The sequence below is a fragment of the Seriola lalandi genome, unplaced genomic scaffold (assembly GCF_002814215.2).
Source record: "Seriola lalandi dorsalis isolate HSWRI2012SDOR001 ecotype SW California unplaced genomic scaffold, Sedor1 jcf7180002054544, whole genome shotgun sequence".
NCBI classification, from domain to species: Eukaryota; Metazoa; Chordata; class Actinopteri; order Carangiformes; family Carangidae; genus Seriola; species Seriola lalandi.
In genome coordinates this window covers 1,381,120-1,403,980 of record NW_019525097.1, presented here as the reverse complement: position 1 = coordinate 1,403,980, position 22,861 = coordinate 1,381,120, and the positions used below count along the sequence as shown (strand labels likewise).

Here is a 22,861-nt window from a genome sequence, read left to right as displayed (position 1 = left end):
CTCTGTGAAGCTTCAAGGCCCCTAGGCCTACTAGTTTAGTTAAGTAGGCCTTTATAGTTCCTTTTTTCACTGGTGCCCATAAACCTCTCTAAAAGGAAAACTGGGAGAAATGTGCTTTAACTCTTAAATATGAAATGATAGAAAACATACTGAAGCGTTTTGATCCCTAAGACACGTTTTGGAACCATTAAAAACAGAGCTGATCCTTGTCTGTGTGACACAGCTCATGCAGCAGGCTCTCAACTGTTTCCACGCCCCTCAAAGCCTATTGGTCTTCGCTCTGACGTGCCCACCTCGTAGTTTGCTCTGATTGGTCAGGGGAGACGTCTATTTACAAGCTAGAGTCATTCAAAAAAAAAAAAAGCAGTGGAAAAAAAAAAAAAAGCAGGCTTTTTTCCGACGGTGAGAGACGTCATTACGTCACGTCACGCTCGCAGTCTTCCACAGACCACCGGAAGAGAAATCTCCAATCTTTATAAGGAGGCCTCCATTTTGTAGCCAGGAAGCTAATAAACAATAGAAGAAACCTGGAATACTTTTATAAGAAACCCTTTTGATTTTTTTGACCTGTGGACCGTTTCGGACTAAAGGAATATAAACAACGGAGGAATGGACAGAGAATCGGAGTTCTACACGTCTAAACGGTAGGCAGTCACCACGCTCCGCTGCTACACGATGCTGGTAGATATTAGTAAATCATATTTATGTGCTTATGGTTAGCGCAAAATGAACTGAATATTTGAATTCTAGAGACTCTAACCGATCTATGGCGGTACAGTCTGTCTATATTAACAAAAGTGTTGGTGTTCACTCGGTCCATACAGGGCCAGCGGGTCAAAGAAGTTTGTGTATACATGCTAGTGAGCCTGTGTTTTGAAAAATATTCCTGTTTGCTTCTTTCTGACAATAAACGTCCAGTCACACCAGAGAGTAACAAAGTAACTCTGTTAGTTTCAAAGTTATAAAACATTATACATGTCCAGTGGCAAAATCTCAGATCTGAAAGGGGAACTAGAGAAGGCAAAGTTGGGTCATATTTAATTGTCTATCATGAAACAATCTGTTTGTGTTGTTCGAAGTTGAGGAGCTTGACAGGAGCTTGACTTCTGACATTGCAGCAAACGTACTGTATCACTTCCGGGTACCGACCAGCTGTTTTGTGGTGTTTCTGGTAGCGCTAACCCTAAGGCTTTCACTGTTGCCATGGTAATCAATCTCCAAATCATTAATCAACTGCTGCTTTTTACTGTCTTTTTAATTATTATTAGTATTATTATAGATGCATTACCACAAAAATCCCAAATAGTCCATGAAGTAATAAATAATAATCCAACATTATTGATTATGCATCAACATTATTATTATTAGTTTTTCTCAGATACAACAATTGAGCAACTGAAATTTATCTTCATGATATTTTTGTGCGTCACAACACAGCACTGACTCTGGGACAGTGACACATGACCACATGACAGATTAACAACTTGCAACAACGCTACCCAGATGTAAAAAGTAAAGTGTCTGGAATAACTTCCATATTTGTGACGATGACCCGCAAAAAGGCGAGTTCCAGATAAGCCAAAAGAAACAGGCTGCCGGTGGCAAAAACATAAATAAGAATGGAGGCCTTTCTTCTAACGCTCATAGCTAAACTCCTGCTTAAGGAACCAGTGTGTTGACTCCAGGCTAGTAGTTTCCCTGAAGGACCTGTGTGTGTGCAGAAGTGAGAGCATCAATTTGACCTATAAAAATTCAGAGATTGATGATGTTGGTGCGCCGTCTTCTGATTTTTGCTCATTTTGAACCGTTAGTATTTGCTGTATTTAAACAGTGTTGAACCCAAGTCCGACCAGTAGTGGCAGCTTTCAGTGAATATTCCAGTCATGGTGGTAAAATATGAAGGATGATTCGATAGGTCGCTGTTGATAGCATGAGGGCAGCTGGTGGCCTTGAGAAAGTCAACATTGCCGAGGAGCTTCAGATGTCTGCTTGAAGCACTAGACAAAGGTATGTGACTTGACGACAGGAGAAAAGAAAAAGAAAGCAAATCAAAAGATGACAAAAGGAAGAGCTTGGCAGATGAACTTCAAGAACTGAAGCAAAAAAAAAAATACAACTCAAGTCAGACAGTCAACATCTTGAGCAGTCTGCTGATGAATCTGCAGAGAAGGCAGACTTATGTCAAACAGCCGGCAGCACACAGCATTAAAAAAAAAAAAAAAGAAAAAAGAGAGAGGAAGCCTGTCAGATTCAGAAAAGGACACTGAAGAGAAACAAAAAAATGCAGGAGTAGACCTGGATGTTAGAAAACATGATAGTTGAATGTTACTTGTTCATGTTGCTTGACAGTAGCATCACACTGTTTTATTTTCCTTGGGCAAAAAGGTTGCTGTTTAATTTTAATGGGAAATGCAAATGGAAAATAAAATGAATAAATGAATAAATAAAATGGAAAGTTAAATGAGAAGGTAAATAAATAGATGAATCAATACAAAGGTGAATCAATACAAAGGTAAATAAACGCAGAAGCAAATTAAAACCGCTGCTGCAGCGTCACCGTCTTCCCAACCCAGACACCGCCGCGCTGAATCAGCTGTTTCACAGACACACAAGTAGTTTACTGTCTTTTCTGTGAACTGTGTGAATTCTGAAATTACAATTGGTTTCTCTATCTGAAACATTATTCTAAATTTACCACCGCTTTTACCAGCTGCTTCCTGTGAAGGTCACATTAATTTGTTTTATTCACCTGTTGCTTACTTTCCCTGCTATGCTCCTGTATTGCACCTATTCGCACCTATTCATTCACTGTAGGTGTATGTTGTGCTGTTGTGCAGAATAGAATTCAAAAATCCTCCTCCTCACCTACAAAGTTCTCAATGACCAAGCTCTGTTGTATTTTAAAGACCTCATGGTAACCTGCTATAGGCCTACTTGCGTTTCCTAGAGTTTCTAAGAGTTGGAATGGGAGGCAGAGCTTCCAGTCGGGGGTTCAGGAGGCAGACACCCTCTCTACATGAAAACTGTCCTCTTTGATAAAGCTTATAGTTAGAGCTGGCTCAGGTGAGCCCTGAACCTACGTCCTGACCTGTCAGCCAATGAAATATACGTATATGCCACATATCTTCCTGTAAACCCTTTCTTACTGGCCCAAGCCAGGCGACGCCCACAGAGACAGGTAAAGGGGGTAACAGAGAGAAAGACACTGAGTTAATCAGGTTTTACACAACGTTTACTGCAAGTTTCGGGACCTTTTCTGCTCTAAACCTTTAAAGTAAACCTGTTGGGACCAGTAGTCCTCATGGGGACCACAGCCTGGTCCTAACGAGGGGCGAAGGAATGCAATATGTCAATGAGTGTACCACACAGGGCTACTGAAACAAGATTGTGTGTGTGTGAGTGTGTGTGTGAAGGAAGTAGGATGACAGAAACTGCTAATTAGACTGCCTGGAAGAAAGAAGAAAGACGGAGTCAGAAAGATAGGAGAGAAGGAAAGCGGGGTGGGAGATATTATGCAAGAGTTAGTGAGAGATGGATCATATGGATCATTTCAGTAAGTGTGTGTGTGTGTGTGTGTGTGTGTGTGTGTGTGTGTGTGTGATGTGTGCTGTGAACTATGGCTGCTCACTCAGAATGAAACCATAAATCTGATGGATTAAAAAGAATGATGGACAAATGTAGGAAATATTTAAGATGTTTAAACTTTATTCCAAAACATGATGCATGAAAGGAAAAAGAGGGAATTAAAAATAGAGGCCTTCCTCAAATAAATAAAGGTCTGATATCTTCTGCAGTTGAGGTTAATAGAGTCCCTGCTGTTAACACCCCCCTGATGATGTCACAGAAACTGTTAACACCAAATCATTTTGAAAGAGTAATGGCCGATGGGAAAAGTCCAACACCCAACCAGCCAACCAACGGAGTAACGGTTACTTCACAGGGATTTGACATAAGTCCGAAGTAAAAGCCTCCAGTGATTGAATACAAATAACACACACACACACACACACACACACACACACACGTACTTGTGCTTCTATCTTTGTGATGACTCTCGAAAACATCACAAACAAGTCTCAACCATAAAAATGTTTAAAGTTGTAAGGACCAGCCAAAATGTCCTCACAAAGATAGAAGCACAGGTACGCACACACACACACACACACACACACACACACAGCCTTTGAGTTAATCTCACAAAAGTAAAAGTCCCAATCAGGCAAAACTCAAATTAATTAGTGAAAATAAAAGCTCCCAGACCTTAGCAGAAGCTCAGAGTGCAGCCACAGTAGTTTGTTGAAGTGAATTAAGATGAACTAAATTATGTGTATATGAAATGAGCATAATGGATGGGATGTGGAGTATAAATTTTCTCATACAATATTTGACTAATGCTTTTATATCTATAGGCTATATTTCTTATATGTGTGTGTCCGTTGCTTTGAACTACGATACTATACGTTTTTACGTGTCAATCGCGAGAGCCAAAGGCAGCAGATCACATGCACTTGCTTCAGGAAACTCAAATACTTTAGTTGATTATCATCGTACTTCAAACTTTCTAGGGTTCCCAGGTGCCTCTGGGAACTCGGTAGAAAACTTTTAAGAGTAACTGCAACTTTAACAATAGGTTTAATGGATGTTTCTGAAAGAGAAAATTGTGCATTTCAGGGCCACATATTCATGTGGAAATGGGTAGTAGTCTTTCATTTCATATAAGAAGCAGGAGGGGGAAGGATGGGTTTAGAAAATACAAGAGGGTTAGAGTAGAAAGAAGAAGGAAGAGAAAATTAGATGGAACTTTTGTACCCGTTTCCCCGCTGGATTCTTTGATACATTCTGCGCTGCATAATGATATGCAAATATGACAAAATATGAAAGTGGCAATGAGTGGGGAAATCTGGTCTAATGCACTGTTTTTCAGAGTCTTGAAAAATGCCTTTCAAGCTGAGGAATTCTTTTCAGTTTGCCTCTTAAGAAATCCTCATTCATCCATCTCCCTCTTTCCGTCTGTCTCCATCTCCAACTCTTCTCTTTCACCCACTTTGCAATTTTTTCATCATTCTCTCTCTTTCTCCAACTTTTTCCCTCCGTCTCTCTCTCTTCCAGTCATCCCTGAGGAACTATAGAAGTCAATACTCCAGAGAAGCTATACAGTCCAGAGCTCTTAAGTCAAAGTCACCTCCAGACTAACTGTTTGTGCTGCGCCGTAGCACTATGTATTATTAAGAGCCAACTGTGTTAGTAAAAGCCCAAATGACTCAGGGGAAAGGGATTTAGAGAGCTGGAATTCATCCTAAAACAACTTCACTTGTGGCAGATTTCCTACATTGGCCAACGCTAACGTACATCTTTTCCCCACAACTTCCCCTGATTGCTGGTGTGGCAATGAAGCAGAACATATTTGCTTTTCTTGTTTAGGTTTTTTTTGTTTTGGATTTCCTCACTGTGAGAAAAGGTAACAGAAAGAGATAAGACTGAGGTAAAAAGCATTCCACGGCTCAAACAACCCTTGTTCTCTCACATATATAAATGTATTTTATACATTAAATACATCAATGCAGATCTGCTGGAATACAGTTTAATCCTCAGCATTTATTTAATATTCACTTCACATCCGATTTGTTTATCAGACATCCTGGGAGAATTGCGGGTGTATGTATAATCCTGTGTATTAACCTGTGACTTGACTATTGTTAAAACATAACATAACATCTGAATGAATAACATTCAGATAAAATGAATGATCGTTTCTATGTAAATTGAAGATGGGATACACTCAATCACTGAAAGCTTAAATCCCTGAATTAGACTGAATAAAGGTTTTAAAACATGTTCGGGATAAATTGAAATGAAAATGATTATCGTGGGTTCGGCCAGCAATAAGTCTGCTGGTATCTGTCAAGGTGACACTAAAGCTGTTTAAGCAATTAACGATTTTGGTTGGTCGCTGATGAAAAATGCCTATCATGAGCCAAATATGATGCAATCTTTGGTAATGAAACCAGAGCAGTGGTCCTAGATTTGTAAGACACTGAACACCAACAAAGGATTTAATTGAAACGTACACGTTCTACATCATGTCGTGTGACACCATTTGACCTTAAACACACACCAGATGGATCAGACCAAAAAAATAAGCGTACGGTAGCCGGGATTTGCCAATGCAGGGAATATATCAAATTGATAAAAGTACTGCTTAACATGTATGACATGTCATATCAATCAAGTGGCAAGCTCCGGGGCTGAAAAATGAAGCCAAAAAAAAAGTGCCAAAAACTGCAGTTCCTCTAATGACCACTAGAGTCTGGCTCTAACAGTGAGTCAAAAACCCATAGACTAGAAGTGAATAGTGGGGGTGAATTTTTATAGAGGGCTAACTCATGTGCTAAATTTAATTAAGGCGTAAAGATCTGAATAATTGAGGGCGTGGCCTCTTTAAGTGACCGGTGAGTGAGCCTACTCTCGCCACCAGCTGGTATGCACCGAAGTCTCAGCTCCAAACACGCCCTACCTCTTTTCCTATTTTTGGATTAGCCAGGAGTTAGGTGGGGTCAGGCACTGCCAAGATGGCGACAGTGGAGCAGCCCACTCTGAGCTTAAATAAAAGATCCTCAGAAACCTATGGGGAACATCACAGAGGCTACGTCCATCTTTATTTACAATTTATTGTCTAGATGCAGCCGATGTGTGTACATGCCAAGATAAGCAATAGGTTAAGGTGACACATTCATGTCTGGTGTGTGTCAGGAATGTACCCACATCTACAAATGAGCTGTCATCAGAATAAGGCGGACTCTACTGAAAGCCTATAGCTGAAGGTCTGAGATGGTTTAGGGTAGTAAGAGGTTAGAAATAGCCTGCACTGGGGTAAGAGTCACCATCTGCAGGATCAGACCAACTGCAAAATCCGTGTTTACCTCTATTTGTAGTTTGTCACCATATCTGAATTCGAGGGTTATTTGTAAACGATGATTCATTCACACTGGATGCTTCGCCCTGAAGTCTTACGATAGCCTGCTTGTCGGCCAGGAAGTAAGTAGAGAAGGGTTTACAAAAAAGTATGTTGCCAGCTGCCTGATTTAAAATTAATGGAGAGGAAGAGAAAAAGTGAAGGAACAGGAATGTAGACTGGGAAAGACAGAGACAGAGTGAAAGACGAGTGTGTTAATGCCTGTGGCCCTTAGCGAAATGATTTCAGTCATTTCCCATATGTTGCTGCAGTTTCCGTCCACACAATAAACATTAGTGGAAAGACACTTGTAATGAAATGTATCAGGGAGCAGGGAAAGGAAACCTACCGCATGGAGCGGATTGCCCTGATCGATTGGCACCTTGAAGTCAGCCTGGAGCTCATCAAAAGCCGTTATCTGAGAGAGAGGGAGGGAGAGAGAGAGAAACAAGTGATGACTACAATGAGTAAAACAGAGGGACAATGTAGAATTAAATTTTTTCTCACTCTGAAAACACATCGTTATTGTCTAAAGTCTCCTGTGTGTCTCACCACCAGCATGCAGAATGTGAAGATCTACAGTATGTATCAACCTGGGCGACAGACGACTATATTTTTTAGAGCATCTCTACCTGATGTTAAATCACAGCACAGTTGAAAGATACAGTCGGTGATGTGCTTTATCTTGATTACTGTTCACAAATTCAATAAAAAAGACCACTCACTGACTAACTAGTATTGTATGTGTAGCCAAAACTTGAAATGCTAGATTGTTTCTCTGAACCATGGAGCTCCAATGTTGTCCAAAAACTAAGGAGCAACATTGTTGATATTTAGTGAAATAACCACACAGCCACTGTAGTTCATTTTGAGTCGGATTGAACGATATGCAAAGAAAAAAATGATATTCCAATTATTTTGCCGATGATGATTTCAGTTGGAATGGTTGTCTTTGCATTTCATTTTGACAGAAAAAGAAATGATGCTGATGTGATGTTTGTTGGGGCTTGTACCAAACAAGCGTGTTCCTTTATGTCTGGAGAATACGATTTGTACGGCAGGGTTTCTGTAGCACCACAATGCTTCATTTACGGTCTGTTGTGACACATTTTAAGTAACCCCCTACATACACTGTCCTGCTCCTATGAATAATCAGTGGCCCAATAAATGTGTGTTGGATGAAAACAGTACCCGACGACCGCACCATTTACTCTTTTTAAAGTATATTTTTTTGGGCTTTTTATGCCTTTAATGGACAGCACAGTGGAGAGTGACAGGAAACAGGGAGGCAGAGAGAGGGGGAATGACATGCAGCGAAAGGCCGTCCGATGCGGGATTCGAACCGGGGCCAACTGCAGCGAGGACTGTAGCCTCTACACATGGGGCGCCTGCTTAAACCACTACGCTACACGACGCCCCCGCACCATTTACTCTTGATTAAATTATGTTCATTGAAAACTACAGTGCCCAGCTGTTTAGAAAATTACTGAACCTTCTTTAACAAGATGAAGAGTCTGCAGCTACAACAGCTGCTGTGAAGCTTTACTTAAGGTTTGAGCTAAAAACCAACGTCTGCACACTAATGTTATCTCAATAGACCTTTTTAACAGCAGACATCATGGCAGCAGTGAAAGCACAAGTGTAATTAATAAAAATAAGAGTCCATTTAGATGAGGTAGTTTCAGGGTCCTGGTATTGTGCATCCTGGTTTACTGTGACACTTTATGGACTAAATACATTAACTAAATGTGTTTCGCTCGTTCTTTTCCTGCTGTGAAAAGTCAAAATATCTGCTGTAAAAAAAGTCTGTGACCGTGTTAACATACTGATGTTTGCCATGTATTTTATCCACTGATTTTATCATCTTTGTTTAGCATATTACCATGCTAATATTTGATAATTAGCGCTTGTGCTCACAGTACACCTGAGTGGAATAACATTAGTTTTGTAGATATTTGGTCATAAATCAAAGTACTAGACGAATTTAAATGAGGCTTCAAGTTCAACGTCTCAATTTTACTGCAGTCAGGAAAAAAAACAGCCCTTAACGTGAACATTAGTGCTCTCTCGAAGTTTCTCTTACCAAGAGACGTCCTCTATTTCATCATTAACATAATCTGCGCCAGTTAAAATGCATATCTGCCCAGAGGCACAGCATTTACATGATGCTGCCGCCCACCCACTGCTCCACTGTGGAATGCAGCGAATGAACATTTCAGATTTAGTAATCAACGTCTTCACTTGATGCTGCCGTTGTGTTAAAGAGCTGTTGAGTGTATGACCGTCTGTTTCGCCCTCGTCATGAGGTCAGAAACTGCTGTTCTTGTGTTTACCTGATGGTCTATAAGGCAAGGCACTTTAAAAGAACATTTCAGAGAACATCCAGGCATGGATTTTCTCCATATGAAGCGTTGTTACCACCGCAGCTGATGCCCACCCCGTGTAGTATTTTGTTTACTGCGCTGAATAGGATGTGTAGTCCCCTGCACAAGATTGTTTCCAGCTGCTGAGGCACCACCCTTCCCCACTTCCTGCTTCCTGTCTGATGAGCCGAGGATCCTGATTGGAGCGGCACCCTGGTCCGGCTCACAAATTCAGAGGAGGCTATTTGGGGACTGAGATGTTAAACAGGCTGGGCAAGCTTGACAGTCGGGGCGGCAGGGAATTTAAGCCCACCAACATGCCTCTCATTGTTTGTGACTGGTACATATTAAATGTTTTGACTCAACAAGTGTTCATGTACTCATATTCCTTGAAACTGAGGTGATTGCACGCACACACAGTTCCTTTGTTTTATTTCTCTTTTTGGTGTCTTTTAGGAAAAGATGTTTGTAGCTGCTTGGTTACTTGGTGCACTCTGACAAACAGAGGAAAGGATCCCACCTGATGTCAGGAAGCAGACAGCAGACACTCCATCTGTTTGATAAGTGAGTACGGTAATAACAACATCAAGTAATGATGACCAGTGGAGAAACTATGCACCAGATCCATTGGTGTTGTATGTGTGACAGTGGAGGCCACTGCACTACAAAGACAGATGTTATTGCTTTACTAGTTGGGCATCAGGAGGAAGATGTGTGTATGAATGTGTCAGTCAGTGTATCTGCATATGAGCTACTGTGTGTGTGTGTGTGTGTGTGTGTGTGTGTGTGTGTGTGTGTGTGTGTGTGTGAAGTAAGAAAAACTGGATCACTGTCTGTGTTGTGTGTCAATGTTATCCATGCATTGTGTGTTGACGTGAGCAAGAAACGGAGGAAGAAGTGACGTGTGTGTTTGTACATGGGAGTGTGTCAGCCCAGTATGGGGAATTAACATCAGAGAGATGGCAGAGGTTCGCGCCAATCCCGGGTTATTTCCCTGGGCTCACCCCCGCACTAACAGGCAGCTCTTTACATGTTATTTCCCAATGGACCTCAACAGTGATCCCGGCTCATTGCCTCGCTGTGTTACAGTGTGTTAGCTTCCCCCGGGCTGTTCCTCATGGGCAATGGGAATTCACACTCACATTCACACAAGTCGTCATGGTGAATAAATCCATGTATACAGGGAGGCACAGTACGCACTCAAGCGTAGGAACAGACTCTTCCACAGAGACACAGACATAAAAGTGCAGCAGAAATACTTCGCCTATACATCCCTATGCGCACCATATGAAATGAACGCTGGATGCTCTGAGTGAATGTCACGCATAAAGGATCATTTAAATTTAGTACAATGGGTTTTATTATAGTGATTTTTGGCTGTTATTTCTACAGCATAGTACTCAAAATAATTGAGTAATTAATGAGTTGTGGGAACATTGCCAAAGTAAAGTTTGTGCAAGCACTGAACAATGAGTGTTTAGATGATAGGAAGGTTAAAACGGTTTATCCAGATTATATACACCACGTCATACATCCATACATCCATTTTCCCGCCTTATATTCAGGTGGAGGTTGAAGTGGCAGCAGACTAAGCAAAGTAGCCAAAATGTCAATCTCTTTAGCCGCAACAGCCAGCTTTTCCTGCGGGACCCTGAGGCATTGCTCGGGTTTCATTGCTGGCTCCTCTCAGTTGGATGTGCCCAGTGTACCTTCACAAGACGCTGTCCGAGTGGTATCCCAATCAGATGACCAAACCTCTTCAACTGGCTCCTTTCAGCTGGAAGGAACAGCAGCTCTACTCCAAGATAACTATAAGCTGCTCAACCAATATCTTACGGTGAGGCCAGCCAACCTGCAAAGGACACTCATTAAACTTACTGGTGTCAATGATCTCGTTCTTTCAATCATTACCCAGAGCCACTGGCCGTCATTCATGCTCTGGAAAGTGCCTTGAGTAAACTTCAGCTTTGATTGGGCGCTAGATTAATAAAACTGACTTGAACCCTTTCGGAGTTTGGAAGAAAGATACCGTGATTGGATTAGGGAAACCGGAAGCCTCACCTGAAGCCAGGCCTGGGAGAGCAGCTCAGGAATACCCATGGGGCTCCGGCTGCTCAACCTGGCCTAGCCACTTTATTTGGAGGTAGAGCTGAGAGTGGGAACACCAAAAGTGTTGGTAAAAATCCTTCACTACACAAGGAGAACTGTGTGTGCACAACTAAGATAAGTTGAGCCAACTGTGGTTGAAAATTTAAAGTAGACCCGACGTCTATCCCTGCAGGTGAGCTGTGCCCGACCCGGTCACCAGACACTCACTGGGATACACAAACCCCTCAACCACGTTAAGGTGACGAGTCATGGATAGTTTGCTTTATCAGCTGCTACCACCACGACCCAACCCCGGATAAGAGGAAGAAGATGGATGGATGGATGGATGGATGTTGATGAATATTTACAATGGACATTTTTGGGAACAATTTTATTGTTTGTGTTGATTTTTCATTTCAAATAATGTTGTCTTACCCGGAGGTTTGTTTACAACGTGTCTAGTCATCTGATTACTGGTGCTTTTTGCCCATCAAACCTATTTTTAGCAATGACACAGCATCCCCAGATATCAGCTAATAACTTGGCAAGTACAATGTTTTTTTTTTTTTAACACTGAAACGAACAGTGACCAAAGCTACAAAGATAAGACCCATGTTGTGATAGAAAATGGTATTATCCTTTAAGGGAAAATCCACTGTAAAGCAGCATTTCATCCCCTTGATCTCAGACCACTCAGCCAGTGATCAGAAGCAACATTTGCCTCCGAGCTGCAGACCAGAGGACCAAAACTCAAATATGTGACGTGCTCAGAGGGTGATTCCTGCAGAAGCTCCATGGCAATGACAATGGGTTTTCTGTTTTTGCAAATCCAGTTCTATTTTGATGTTCACTTTAACAGGCTGCTTTGAAGTCAAGGTTTGCTGGCAGAAACAGCCAACATACTGGCACCCTCTGCTCCTTCCCTTGGCACGCCGAATTCTGTGCCTCAATGCAGGCTGTGGCTGCGACTGGACTACAAGGGAAAAGAGAGAGGGAAACAGAGAGATGGATGTAGCCTAATTTGATGTGTTTTAGTCCGTGGATCTAAATTTGTGCTCATTTTCAGTCGGTTGAAACCGACCAAAAACAAAAACTTTTCTCTCCATGCAGCCTTCAAAGAATTCATATAGAAATAACAAGATTAAAAACAACAACGGCAATCAGTGGAACCTCCTCTCTAATGTGAAACACAACAAGGTCCACTTAAATTATTCAAAGACTTGCTTCAATTATTCATTGGGATTTTAGAATCCACTCAGTATAGGTTAATTTCCTGCACAACCACTCCTCACCAACCTCTGACGTGCAATTAACAACCCAATGAAGCCCGAGCCAAACACTAAGTCTATTATGCATGCAGCCGATTGAAAGCTGAGCAGCGCTGGACTTAATTCATGCAGTCTTTGTATTAACCACCACGAAATACATGACGCAAAGTTTACAACACAAGCTGCCCAATGTCCCCCGTGAGGAGCATTAAATTTTCATCTTATCTCAGGCAGAGAGTAAAATGCAGATCCTTGCTAACAAAGACTCAGAGGTCTGATGTAAGTATAGCCTGTGTCGGTCTTCATAAGGGCAGGTTTAATAATGAAATGATAACGGATCGGAGCCACAATCTAAATGGCTGGCAATGCCCAGCACGGCTTGGATGCCTTACAGACAAATCCATATGTAAGGATTCTCGCTAAAGGAAGGATCACCTGCTTCACATATTGATGCTGTTTTCTTTTTAAAGCAGAGCTGAGAAGGAAACCTCCACTCTTGCCAGATTTTTGTTTTAGACCTGTAAAACAACACTGAATGTATTTGACTTCCCGGTCTGTGCCTTTCCACATCTATTTTCCTCCTCTATGACTTTATACTGAACATCAAACTCTCCCCTCTCCTGCAGACTTCCCAGAGGTCAGTGGCTGGTCGTGTGCTGGGAGCTGGCTTGTTTTTTAATCACTACCACGCTCCTGTCAGCGTCGGCCTGTGTCTGTGCTGAACACTTTGCTAGCTGTGTCTGTGCTGAACACCTTGCCAGGGGGATACAGCTGAAGAAGGCAGGAACCCTGGTTTCCCTGAATAGACACTGTTGGCACAGTTAACCCTTTCCTCCGCTGTGACGAGATCAAAGAAAACAAAACTCTTCCTTCCCAGAAATTCCTGTATCAGCATTCTGTGTGTATGACTCAGCTGTCAGGACTTTCAGCGAGGCACCAGAGGTAAATGTTAAGCACGTATTCAGCTACAATGAAGGTTAATGGACAGATCAGCTGAGCATATTCAACACATACAGTACAGCTGTTTACATTAAACAGGCTGGTGTGACCACACCTTCTGCATGGCCGGAGAAATTATGCTGCAGTGACAATATTACTGCAGGACAAAATTGGCTTTTGTCCTAAAATCAATGGCAGGAGTTGGATTACCATGGAAACGTTGCTTCCAGTAACATTCCCCTCCGTAACCATAGAGGTCGTTAGTGAGACAATATTGTGAAGGTTCACCTTTGTTGCATATATAAAAACTGGAGGTCCCTGAAGGTGTAGAGAGACCGCCTGGTGTGTTAGACAATATTATTGAAAGCCTAGTGAATATGTTCATGAAAGAACTGGAATATTAATATTTTTATATCAACAAGAGGTTAATGTTAAAGGTTCATCACAGTGATGAATCCTCAGAGATTTATCACCCACATCAGCAGTTCTCCTCCCCCTTCATCTTTCAGTGTTTATTCACTTAAAAAGAAATCATCAATTGTTCATGATTAACTAATGTGTAAAAAGCGATACTGATTCTATAGATTTACAACCGATGTGTTTCATAATACATCAACTAACTACTTTTTAATCATTTACTAACTGCTTACTACTATTGAATGTTATTAAACTTATGGTTATTGATCTCAAGTATTTAGATGCCGTTATCCATGGCCTGAAAACTGTCTGGGTTTATTTTGCACAGTGGCGTCACACGTGTAGCTAACTGCTAGCAGACAAAGCTGCTGCTGCTGAAACAATGACTCTAGCATTACAAATATAGAAAATAAGTGTTTTAAGTATTAATAAGTCTATTATTATTATTATTATCATCATTATTATTAATTATTGACAGTACAAGCACAAATGCAACCAATATGAAGGAATGAATCCATTATTCGTAGCATATCAAAGCACAACTAGTAGCTAACTGCTAACATTTCAGTGTTCCCCCATAACAGACCAGAGAAGCCGCAGAGCACAAATGTTAGTGTGATGAAGTTTCATTTCCTTCATAAAGAATGCACAATAATATTTTCTATCTTTTGCTTCTCGCTCACAGTTAGCACAGCTGCTAATTGCCGTCTTTCTGTCTGACTGAGCAATACTAAGCTATACTGTTGAACTGCCTCTGATACAGTACACTCCAGCAGTGATCTGTGAAATGTGGCAAATCACAATGCGCTCAAATTTGCAAGTGAAAAGCTTATGATGGTTAAAGGTCTCTCAGCTGTATGAACATAACGAGGCAGTTCTGTTTGAACCTCTGCTCATCATCAGCGCTATTCCTTTCCCCCAGTACTGCCCCAGGTACTGGCTGTTATCCACTATAGTACATGTTAAAAGGCATAAGTCTCTTTACGTGGAAGAAAAATCAATGCAAATCTTGTTGATTCTAAATTCATGAATAAAAAGCTTCACCTTGTCACACTGGGCCCAGAGACTTTTTCACAAATAAAACCTACCCATAACGAAATGCTTGCTATTAACATCAGACAAATTGCTATTCAATGTGTCTATAATGACATGTTGTTCCTGTAAAATTGCCATCAGTCTCTTGTAACATCGTCACTGAAAAAGCTAATGAATAAGAATCAAAAAATTAAAGCAAAGCTGTTAAAACTGCACTTTTCATCATAAGCATTTCCAATTATCATTATCATTATTATTATTATTATTTAATTGCTATTATTTAAATGTGAGGAGCTCGTGCTGCAGCGGGTGACACACACACCTGGAACGGAAAAGGAGAGGGGACAAGAATCACCCAGATAATCCCCCTGTGTGTGTGCACTGTGCAGCCGAACAATAGAAAGACTGGAGTACGGATGATGGATGGGGAGCCAGCAGGGGTTAATGAACACATGGATCGATGCTGAACCAACCTCGCTATAAACTGAACGCCACCTCCATTAGCTTCCAGGGCCTGGTGCCAGAAACCCCCGTCGACTGTCTGCTCATTGGAATTACAATCAGCATCACCTTTGCATTTCTTTCCCTTGATGTCTTACTAGGGCACCTTGAGCACGAGCTACTTCCTTGTTTGTACATACAAAATCACGGTGGGTCTGCATGTTAAATGCTAGGTGAATTACAATCAGTTTCTGGAATTATATCTCCAACTTTATGCACATTCCTCCCATTCTCCTTTTGTATATATCTTTTAATGGATATGGTGTCGTCAAGCCATAATAAAGATTACATAGGTGATGTATTGTTTTAATCTTAAAGCTCATTTGTGTTTCATAAACCCTGTGTTATTTAAATTATAGTTCAGTAATAATAACATTGGATTGCGTTGCCCAGATCTGAAAATACAGGTTTTAAACAAAAGCCACTAAATTGGCTACAATTACACAATCGGGGAAGGTGGAATAGACAAATATATCTGGTAAAACTTACTTTACCTACTGTACTTGTGCACAGTTTTCTTCTGCTGTGAGAGATTATTATCAACATTAAAAATGTGCTCAGTTTCATTTTACCTCCAAAAAAGTGGTTGAGAGAATCTGGCTAGCTTGTCTGGACTTCATTGTTAGCTTGATAATTGGACTGAATTACCATGTTCGTTTATTTAATTCACTCAGCCTGACATCTTTTTTTTTTTTTTTTTTGCCAATTTCTCGTTTCTACAAGTACAGAAGTGTAAGACATTCTTTCATTGCATTTACAACAACCTGTCACTTTTTTTTCTTTTACACTGATTTAGCTAGAAAGTAGCGAGCAAGCTACACAGGAAGATAATGTCTCTGTCCTTCCTGGAAAGCTGTGATTGGCTCAATTAAATCACTGAGACAAAATCAAACTTGTGGGTGATGTAAGTCTTCCAAAGCCATTTAGTCTTTAACTTATAGCTCGTTAACTAATGTCTTAATGTTATTCCCTGAGTAACTTACAGTCGAGGGTCACTGAGAGCTACTTATTGCTCAGTCAGGATTAAAGAAATGGTTATATTCTCTGAAACAATTATTTTTCATTTTGCCATCTGACGCCTCATATTATCCTCTATACTGAATTCCATATAGTGTTAAGTAAATATTGAATGAGCAGATTAGACAGTCGTAACAAGAACATTAAATACATAAAGCTGATTGTGCCACATCTTTATTTCATCGCTGTTATTAAGACATGAATAATCCAGATGAAGACAGTGTGAACTTTAAATGCCCCATAAAGCTTTACCTGCTGTTGTCTACTCTTCTGTTTGACATTCATTTACCTCTTAATTTCTTTTATCTATTTCTGCGTTTGTAGCTTTTATTTATTTCTTTACTTGCATTGTTGCCTTTTCCTTCTTTTTCATGTCTGATTATCACTTTGTATTCTGCTCCAGTCGTCTCTCCAGTCCAGTCTGCCCTGGTCTGAAGTCCCAGTAAGTGAAATCCGTAGTCTCTCTGGCCTTTCCCCCCTTTTTCTTCTCCATCAACCCATCACTCCTGCAGCTCCTGTCATTCCTCTCTCCTTGGGCAGACACTGGCTCATCCTCCTTCCATCTATCTTCCTGTGACTTTCTCTGTCCCCTCCCTCTGCCTATCCCCAGAAGACCCTTGCAGTAAATGTCTGAGGCGTTGCAGATCATGGGAACAGGCTTAGGCCTCTGGCAGGCTAAGGAAAGTAGCACAAACCGTGTTTGGCTAAATATCGCTCTCATTTCAGTCTCTCTTCCACACTAAGTCAACCGTCTGGCGTTTGAAAGTCAAACCCTCCAAATTTCATCCAAGGAAAATACTCTTTCCTCCTTCTTTCCACAGTCTTTCTTGATCTCATTCCTGCACATAGCAACCCCACCCAAAAATAAAAAAAGAACTTGTTTTGCTCTATCATCAGAATGCCACAGAGACAGCAACAGATGAGGGAGTGTTATGGTTGTTCAGTGTGAACAATTATTCACACAACACCTCTGTTAAGCCTGCGAATGCCCTGTACTTGTCAAAATCTCAGTGTGATGCAAAGTCACGCTCTGAACGGAAGCAACGCCGAGCGAAATGCTATAGCTGAGCTGCTCCCCTCGACATCCACCCTAAAACTGTGCGTGAGATCCTGAAGTTTAAAACCAAAGCTCCAGTCTTGAAAAGAAGAATATGACTCACGGCGCTGCAGGTCTAGAGAGGCCCAAATATTAAGGATGATCAATAAATCGTGATGCCAAGCAAGAGCAGTGTGTGGGATTTTCTTCTTTTCAAGACTGAGGTGAAACTTTCCAACACGCCTGCATGTAAGACATTTGGATGTGTGAATTTCCAAGGTCCACCTGGACCCACCGTCCAACCTCGCAGGATTTCATTTCTCCAAGTGTTTACCTGAAGTCTGATATATTTTTTATTCAATCACCAACCTGTTGTTACTAGAGCTCCAGAGAGAAGCCTGAGAGAGGAGATGTAAAACTACATTGAGATGGTTTTTGGTTCTTAAAACCGCAAATAAAGCACAGATGAAGTGTAAAATATTGGACCTTTTAATAAAGTGAAGAAGACTCAGCGGCTCTGTTATCCTGGTGGTCCGGGGCACTGGGGATTTAGTCCATCTTGCCAAGTCGTAATTCAGCCATACTTGTTGCTGCATCCATACAAAATATGCGTTCATACTTCACCGCACCTTCCATCCACTAAATACCAAATCTGCCACAACATAATGGAAAGTTCCAACTGGGAGAGTAAATGATGTCAGTTTGACATTATACCCTCTGCCTCGCTGCCAGGGCAACCTCTACATCATATCTGCACCACCGGGTTTTCCCAGCTTTCACCGACGGAGCGTCTGGCTCGCTCCCAGCTCCTGAGCACATTAGAGGTTGTGGTTACACGGGGAGGAGAATCACTCAAGCAGTGGGACCGTTGAAGGCGCTCGGGGGAGGTCGCAGTTCACCTTGTATGTTAATTAAAATGGCTTTGGTGAGTACTCCCTTGGGTGACTTTGATGTTGTATTTTATGCGACGAACACATTGATTGTGCTGATCGCTGCATCTGGTTGGAAGTGAAACACTCAAAGTGTCATTATGTGAGAATACTGTGACCTGCTTGTAGTTATTGTATTCATTATATTAGTCCTGCTGGAAAAATACGTCTTGGCAAGCTGCCAAAATCTTCAGTTGGAAAATTGACTTAAGTCTCTCCAAACGAGAACTGATGGAATATCTGAAGTGAAAATAATTAAACTTGCCATGTAATGAAAAGGAGCAATGATGAGTCTGAAATAACCACACTGTGAAAATCCTGACTGCTCAGATAACATGGTTTCATATTTAAAGGTCCTATATTTGACACTTGTTTTATATGAAGTATTGATGGATAAGAAGATATATTTGTGGTTTTAAGCATGGCCGAGAGCGGTGACTGCTTCTGCCCTGTCCAGACCTGGTATTGATATCTGGTCATGTGATCCGATCATAAGTGGACAGCTCTAAATTCAGGTGTGAACACAGCCAAGACGCATTGAGGACGCATTTGAGATCCGGTCACTCACATTCTTTTAGCAGTATGGACGTGAAAAAGTCCTGGGACACATTGAAGGACCGCCTACTCTACTGACGTCCTCTGCCCAGTCTGATTCGCCCCATCACAGTTTCATATGAACCAAAAATATTTTACTGTATCAAACGGCTGAAACCTTATTCCCATATTGGTCCCATATATTATAAAGGTAGATTTCCATGTGTAGTGTGACTATAGATCAGGTCTAGGTTCTATATTAATACTGTGAAAGTATCAAAGCCTCAGTCCACAGAGAAATGCACACAGCCTGTGTTCAGAAACTGAGTCTTAAAACCAGCCTTTAGGTCTTCTGTAACTTTGTGATGTCACAACAACAGTTACTGCCCTCAGCCATGCCAAAAGCTCCGCCCACTTGGACCCACCAGCCAACCTTGCAGGATTTGGTTTCTCTGAATGTTTTTACCTGAAATTTGCTACATTTTTATTGGATCACTCAGAAAACAGTCAGCCAATCAGAAGAGAGACTCAGAGCCTCCTCTCTTCTGATTGGCTCACTGACCTGTTGTTACTAGAGCTCCAGAGAGAAGCCTGAGAGAGGAGATGTAAAACTACACTGAGATGGTTTTTGGATCTTAAAACCACAAATATATCTTTTTATGGATCAACACTTCACTTCAAAAAAACAAACAAAAAAAAAACACTGGAAAAGTCTAAAACATGGATTTTTAAGTCTATGATTTCCCCATAGTTGTCAAAGAAGTTGTTTACCAGTGTATCATATAATGGCTTTAAAGAAGTTTTACACGTCCACAGTCTAGTTGTGTTCCTTCCTTGTTACTTGACCTTGTCTTACTTTGCACATTAGCCCACACTGAGTCCAGGGTCTGGCCAGAGAGGCATGATTAATGATAATAGATGTTCTAAAGATAGTAAATATGTCCTCATCTATATTCCCCTCACATTTCTTTACAGAACAGCTCAATGAGTAGATGGGGGGGGGGGAGTTAAAACAAGTGAACGAAAGATTTATCAGAACCTGAAAACACTGTAAGTAGCCGAGCAGAGAAAGACACCTTCGTACTGTACGAGGTGATTTACTAGGCAGCATATGGTTTGATTGATTACAGCCAATTAATGACAGAGGTTCATCTGTGCTCAGCCATTTGTCATTCTGGGATTCAGCACACATAAAACCTGCAGACAAGACCGGTTCCAGTCAGAGCAGTTCATTACTCATTTTATTCCCATTGTTTTTTTTGTTTTTTTTCTTCTATGCAGCCTCTGTCTTTTCATGTTCATTAACACCGGCTCGTTTTATTTATAGTTTGATTTCGCTCCGGGTTGTTTGACTCAACACACTTGCTCTTTTTAGCAATGCACTGCTGCTCAGGGCGTAAAAGTGTAAACCTGAATCCTGCCGTCACTGTGGCCACTGTTTTGTTTTTTATCAGAAGTTCTTTGAAACCAGATGAAATTAAAGAAGAAGAAGAAAAAAGACTACGATGGCCACCTGCCAGAACGACTGATAGAAGTGAAACAGTTACGGCCAAAATTTTTCCCCCAGCATTTTGGCAGGTGCCTGGTGTTAATGTGCAGTCTTGGCTTCCGCCGCACGCTTCCACAGCTCCACATATTCCCACCTCTCAGCCTCCTTCCTAATTATGTTTCCTCGCAATATGGAGCCACCAGCTTATTATTATTATTGCTGCATGTCTTGCATGTCACCGTGGATGGGAATCAGTGGAGGAGGCATTCTCCACTGTTTCTGCCGTGTTAAGCAGAATGCAAAATAAAGCCTTGGTGCGATGTGGATTATTGCTGAAGCTACAGAATAATAGTCTTCCATTGTGATCCCTCCACCGGTGCCGAATCTACATCGCAGAGAAAGAAGGAGGAAGTGTTGTGGTTTCTGGGGCCTGCGTTATGAATCAGGATAGATGGAGATGTTTTTCTTTGTCAGCATCATAAAGCTGCTGTGTGTTTATTCTATTTCGCAGCTTCTTTTTTCCTTTTTTTGCATAATCGCTCATTTTTAACTGGTGTGTGCACTCTCACATTGGAAAGTGTGTGACAGACATCCAGACCAACTATTAGCTGTAATTGCCATTAGGATCAGTGGTCAGGTCTGTTGCTGTTTCCACACATAAAATGCAGCCTAGGGGCAAAAGGCTGGGAGACCTGACCCAAATCTGTCTTTACATAATGCCCTGCATTGATGGAGATGTTGCTCTGGGAGCAAATAATTAGATTATTCAAATATCATAATGCAGTCAGTCATATTGGCAATGGTGTGTAGCTGAGCTGAGGCTTGATTAAAGGCAGAGAGAGGAAAGATGGGGGGGGGGGTAAGATTTCCTAATTGATCTGGAAGGAAGGGTGGTTAATTGATCTAGGATGCTGCACAGGGGTGCAAGCTTTACTGGATATGAAAATTGGGTCAGCACGATGTGTAAAGTAGGAAATTGTGACTAAGTGATTCAAATGCTGGATGGATGGATGGATGGGTGGATGGATGGATGATGGATGGATGGATGATGGAGCCTGCTGCCACGAAGACACAGGTGCGCACCTGTCGTGGAGGACAATAGCTGCAAAAAAATGATCCTGCAATGTTAAAACTGTGTAAAATGCACATTTGAAATGAATGTATATGTGCACAAAAATCGCACCTGCGCGTCCAGTGTGCACGGTGCATGGTGAGATCTGCTGGTTATCAAATGTAAAGGAAGAAGACCTGACAAATGTCAGAATACACCAAATCTGAGGTACTTACGTGCCATATTGCAAAGAAGATCAGGGACACGCAGAGGACCAGAGACAGCATGTAGCAGAAGGCAGCAAAAGTGAACATAATTGAAAAGGGAAACGATGGATAATTCCCCAAAGAAGCACGATCCCGCTGACAAACATCTAAAATAAAAGAGGGGGGGGAAGAGAGAAAGTTCTCACGGTGCCATGAGAATCCGAGGCGGCACCGGCACCATGACTTCGCCCTTCGCAATGTTTGCAACAAATTGTTGCAGGAAACCTCTCCAGATGATCAGCCGCGCGTCCACCCAGCAGCGGCGGCGGCGGGGATGTGACTGGAGTCAAAGGAGCTGATCTCAAATCAGTGCACTTCGCATGATCAGCGATCAGTGTCCACAGTGTTGGTGAGATGGTGATCATGTAATCATGGGAAGGCAGCAGTTTCCTCAGGAATCTGATGTGACGAGGGAATGCGCCAAACCATCCGGGAGAGGTGAGCGTGTAGGTAATCCATCCATCAGCGGCGGCGGAGGGAGTCCTGCTGTATCTGCGGTGCGGCGCGGTGCGGTGCGGTGCGGTGCGGTGCGGTGCGGTGCGGTGGTGGAGCTCCTCGCCACTTCATGCACTAGGCGTCAATAAAAGCTGGTTTCTCCGTTGGCAGGAGGGAAGCGCAGGGAGAAGGCGCGTGAACAGGTGGATTTAAAATCACAGCACCCGGTGTGCGTGCATGTGTGCGCGTGTGTTTGTGTGTGAGTGTGACTTGTGTGTGTGTCGCAACCTCCAGTTGTTAAGACATGACATGAAGGCAGCCTGTGCTCTGTTGATCCTGGACTTGCTCCTGGTTCTGGTTCTGGTTCTGGTTCTGGTTCTGGTTCTGGTTCTGGTTCTGGATCTGGTTCTGGTGAAGTGATGCTATTTCAAACGTAAACCATTGCTTTTCCTTTTGCGACTATAACCAGTTCATTAACACTCAATTTGCTACATTCACCTGAACAGAATAATTGGATTAACCACTTAATGCTAAATCCATA

At 41.9% G+C, this 22,861-nt stretch overlaps 1 protein-coding gene across 3 annotated transcripts in view; it reads right to left on the bottom strand.

Moving 5' to 3' along the window:
• The window catches only part of cnih3 (cornichon family AMPA receptor auxiliary protein 3), a 63,142-nt gene extending 40,660 nt beyond the window's left edge, over positions 1-22,482 (bottom strand). For 2 of the 3 annotated variants that reach the window (XR_015437788.1, XM_087176220.1), the window contains exons 1-2: positions 21,856-22,482; positions 7,302-7,370 (exon numbers count right to left, since the gene is read on the bottom strand). Coding sequence is in view for 2 of the 3 variants with exons in the window: in XM_087176220.1 (XP_087032346.1) it covers positions 7,302-7,370; positions 21,856-21,933 (147 nt within the window). In the remaining variant the exon portion in view is untranslated. The remainder of the gene's footprint in view (positions 1-7,301; positions 7,371-21,855) is intronic. The other variant, XM_023415160.2, reaches the window with a different exon arrangement.
• Positions 22,483-22,861: the final 379 nt, after the last annotated feature.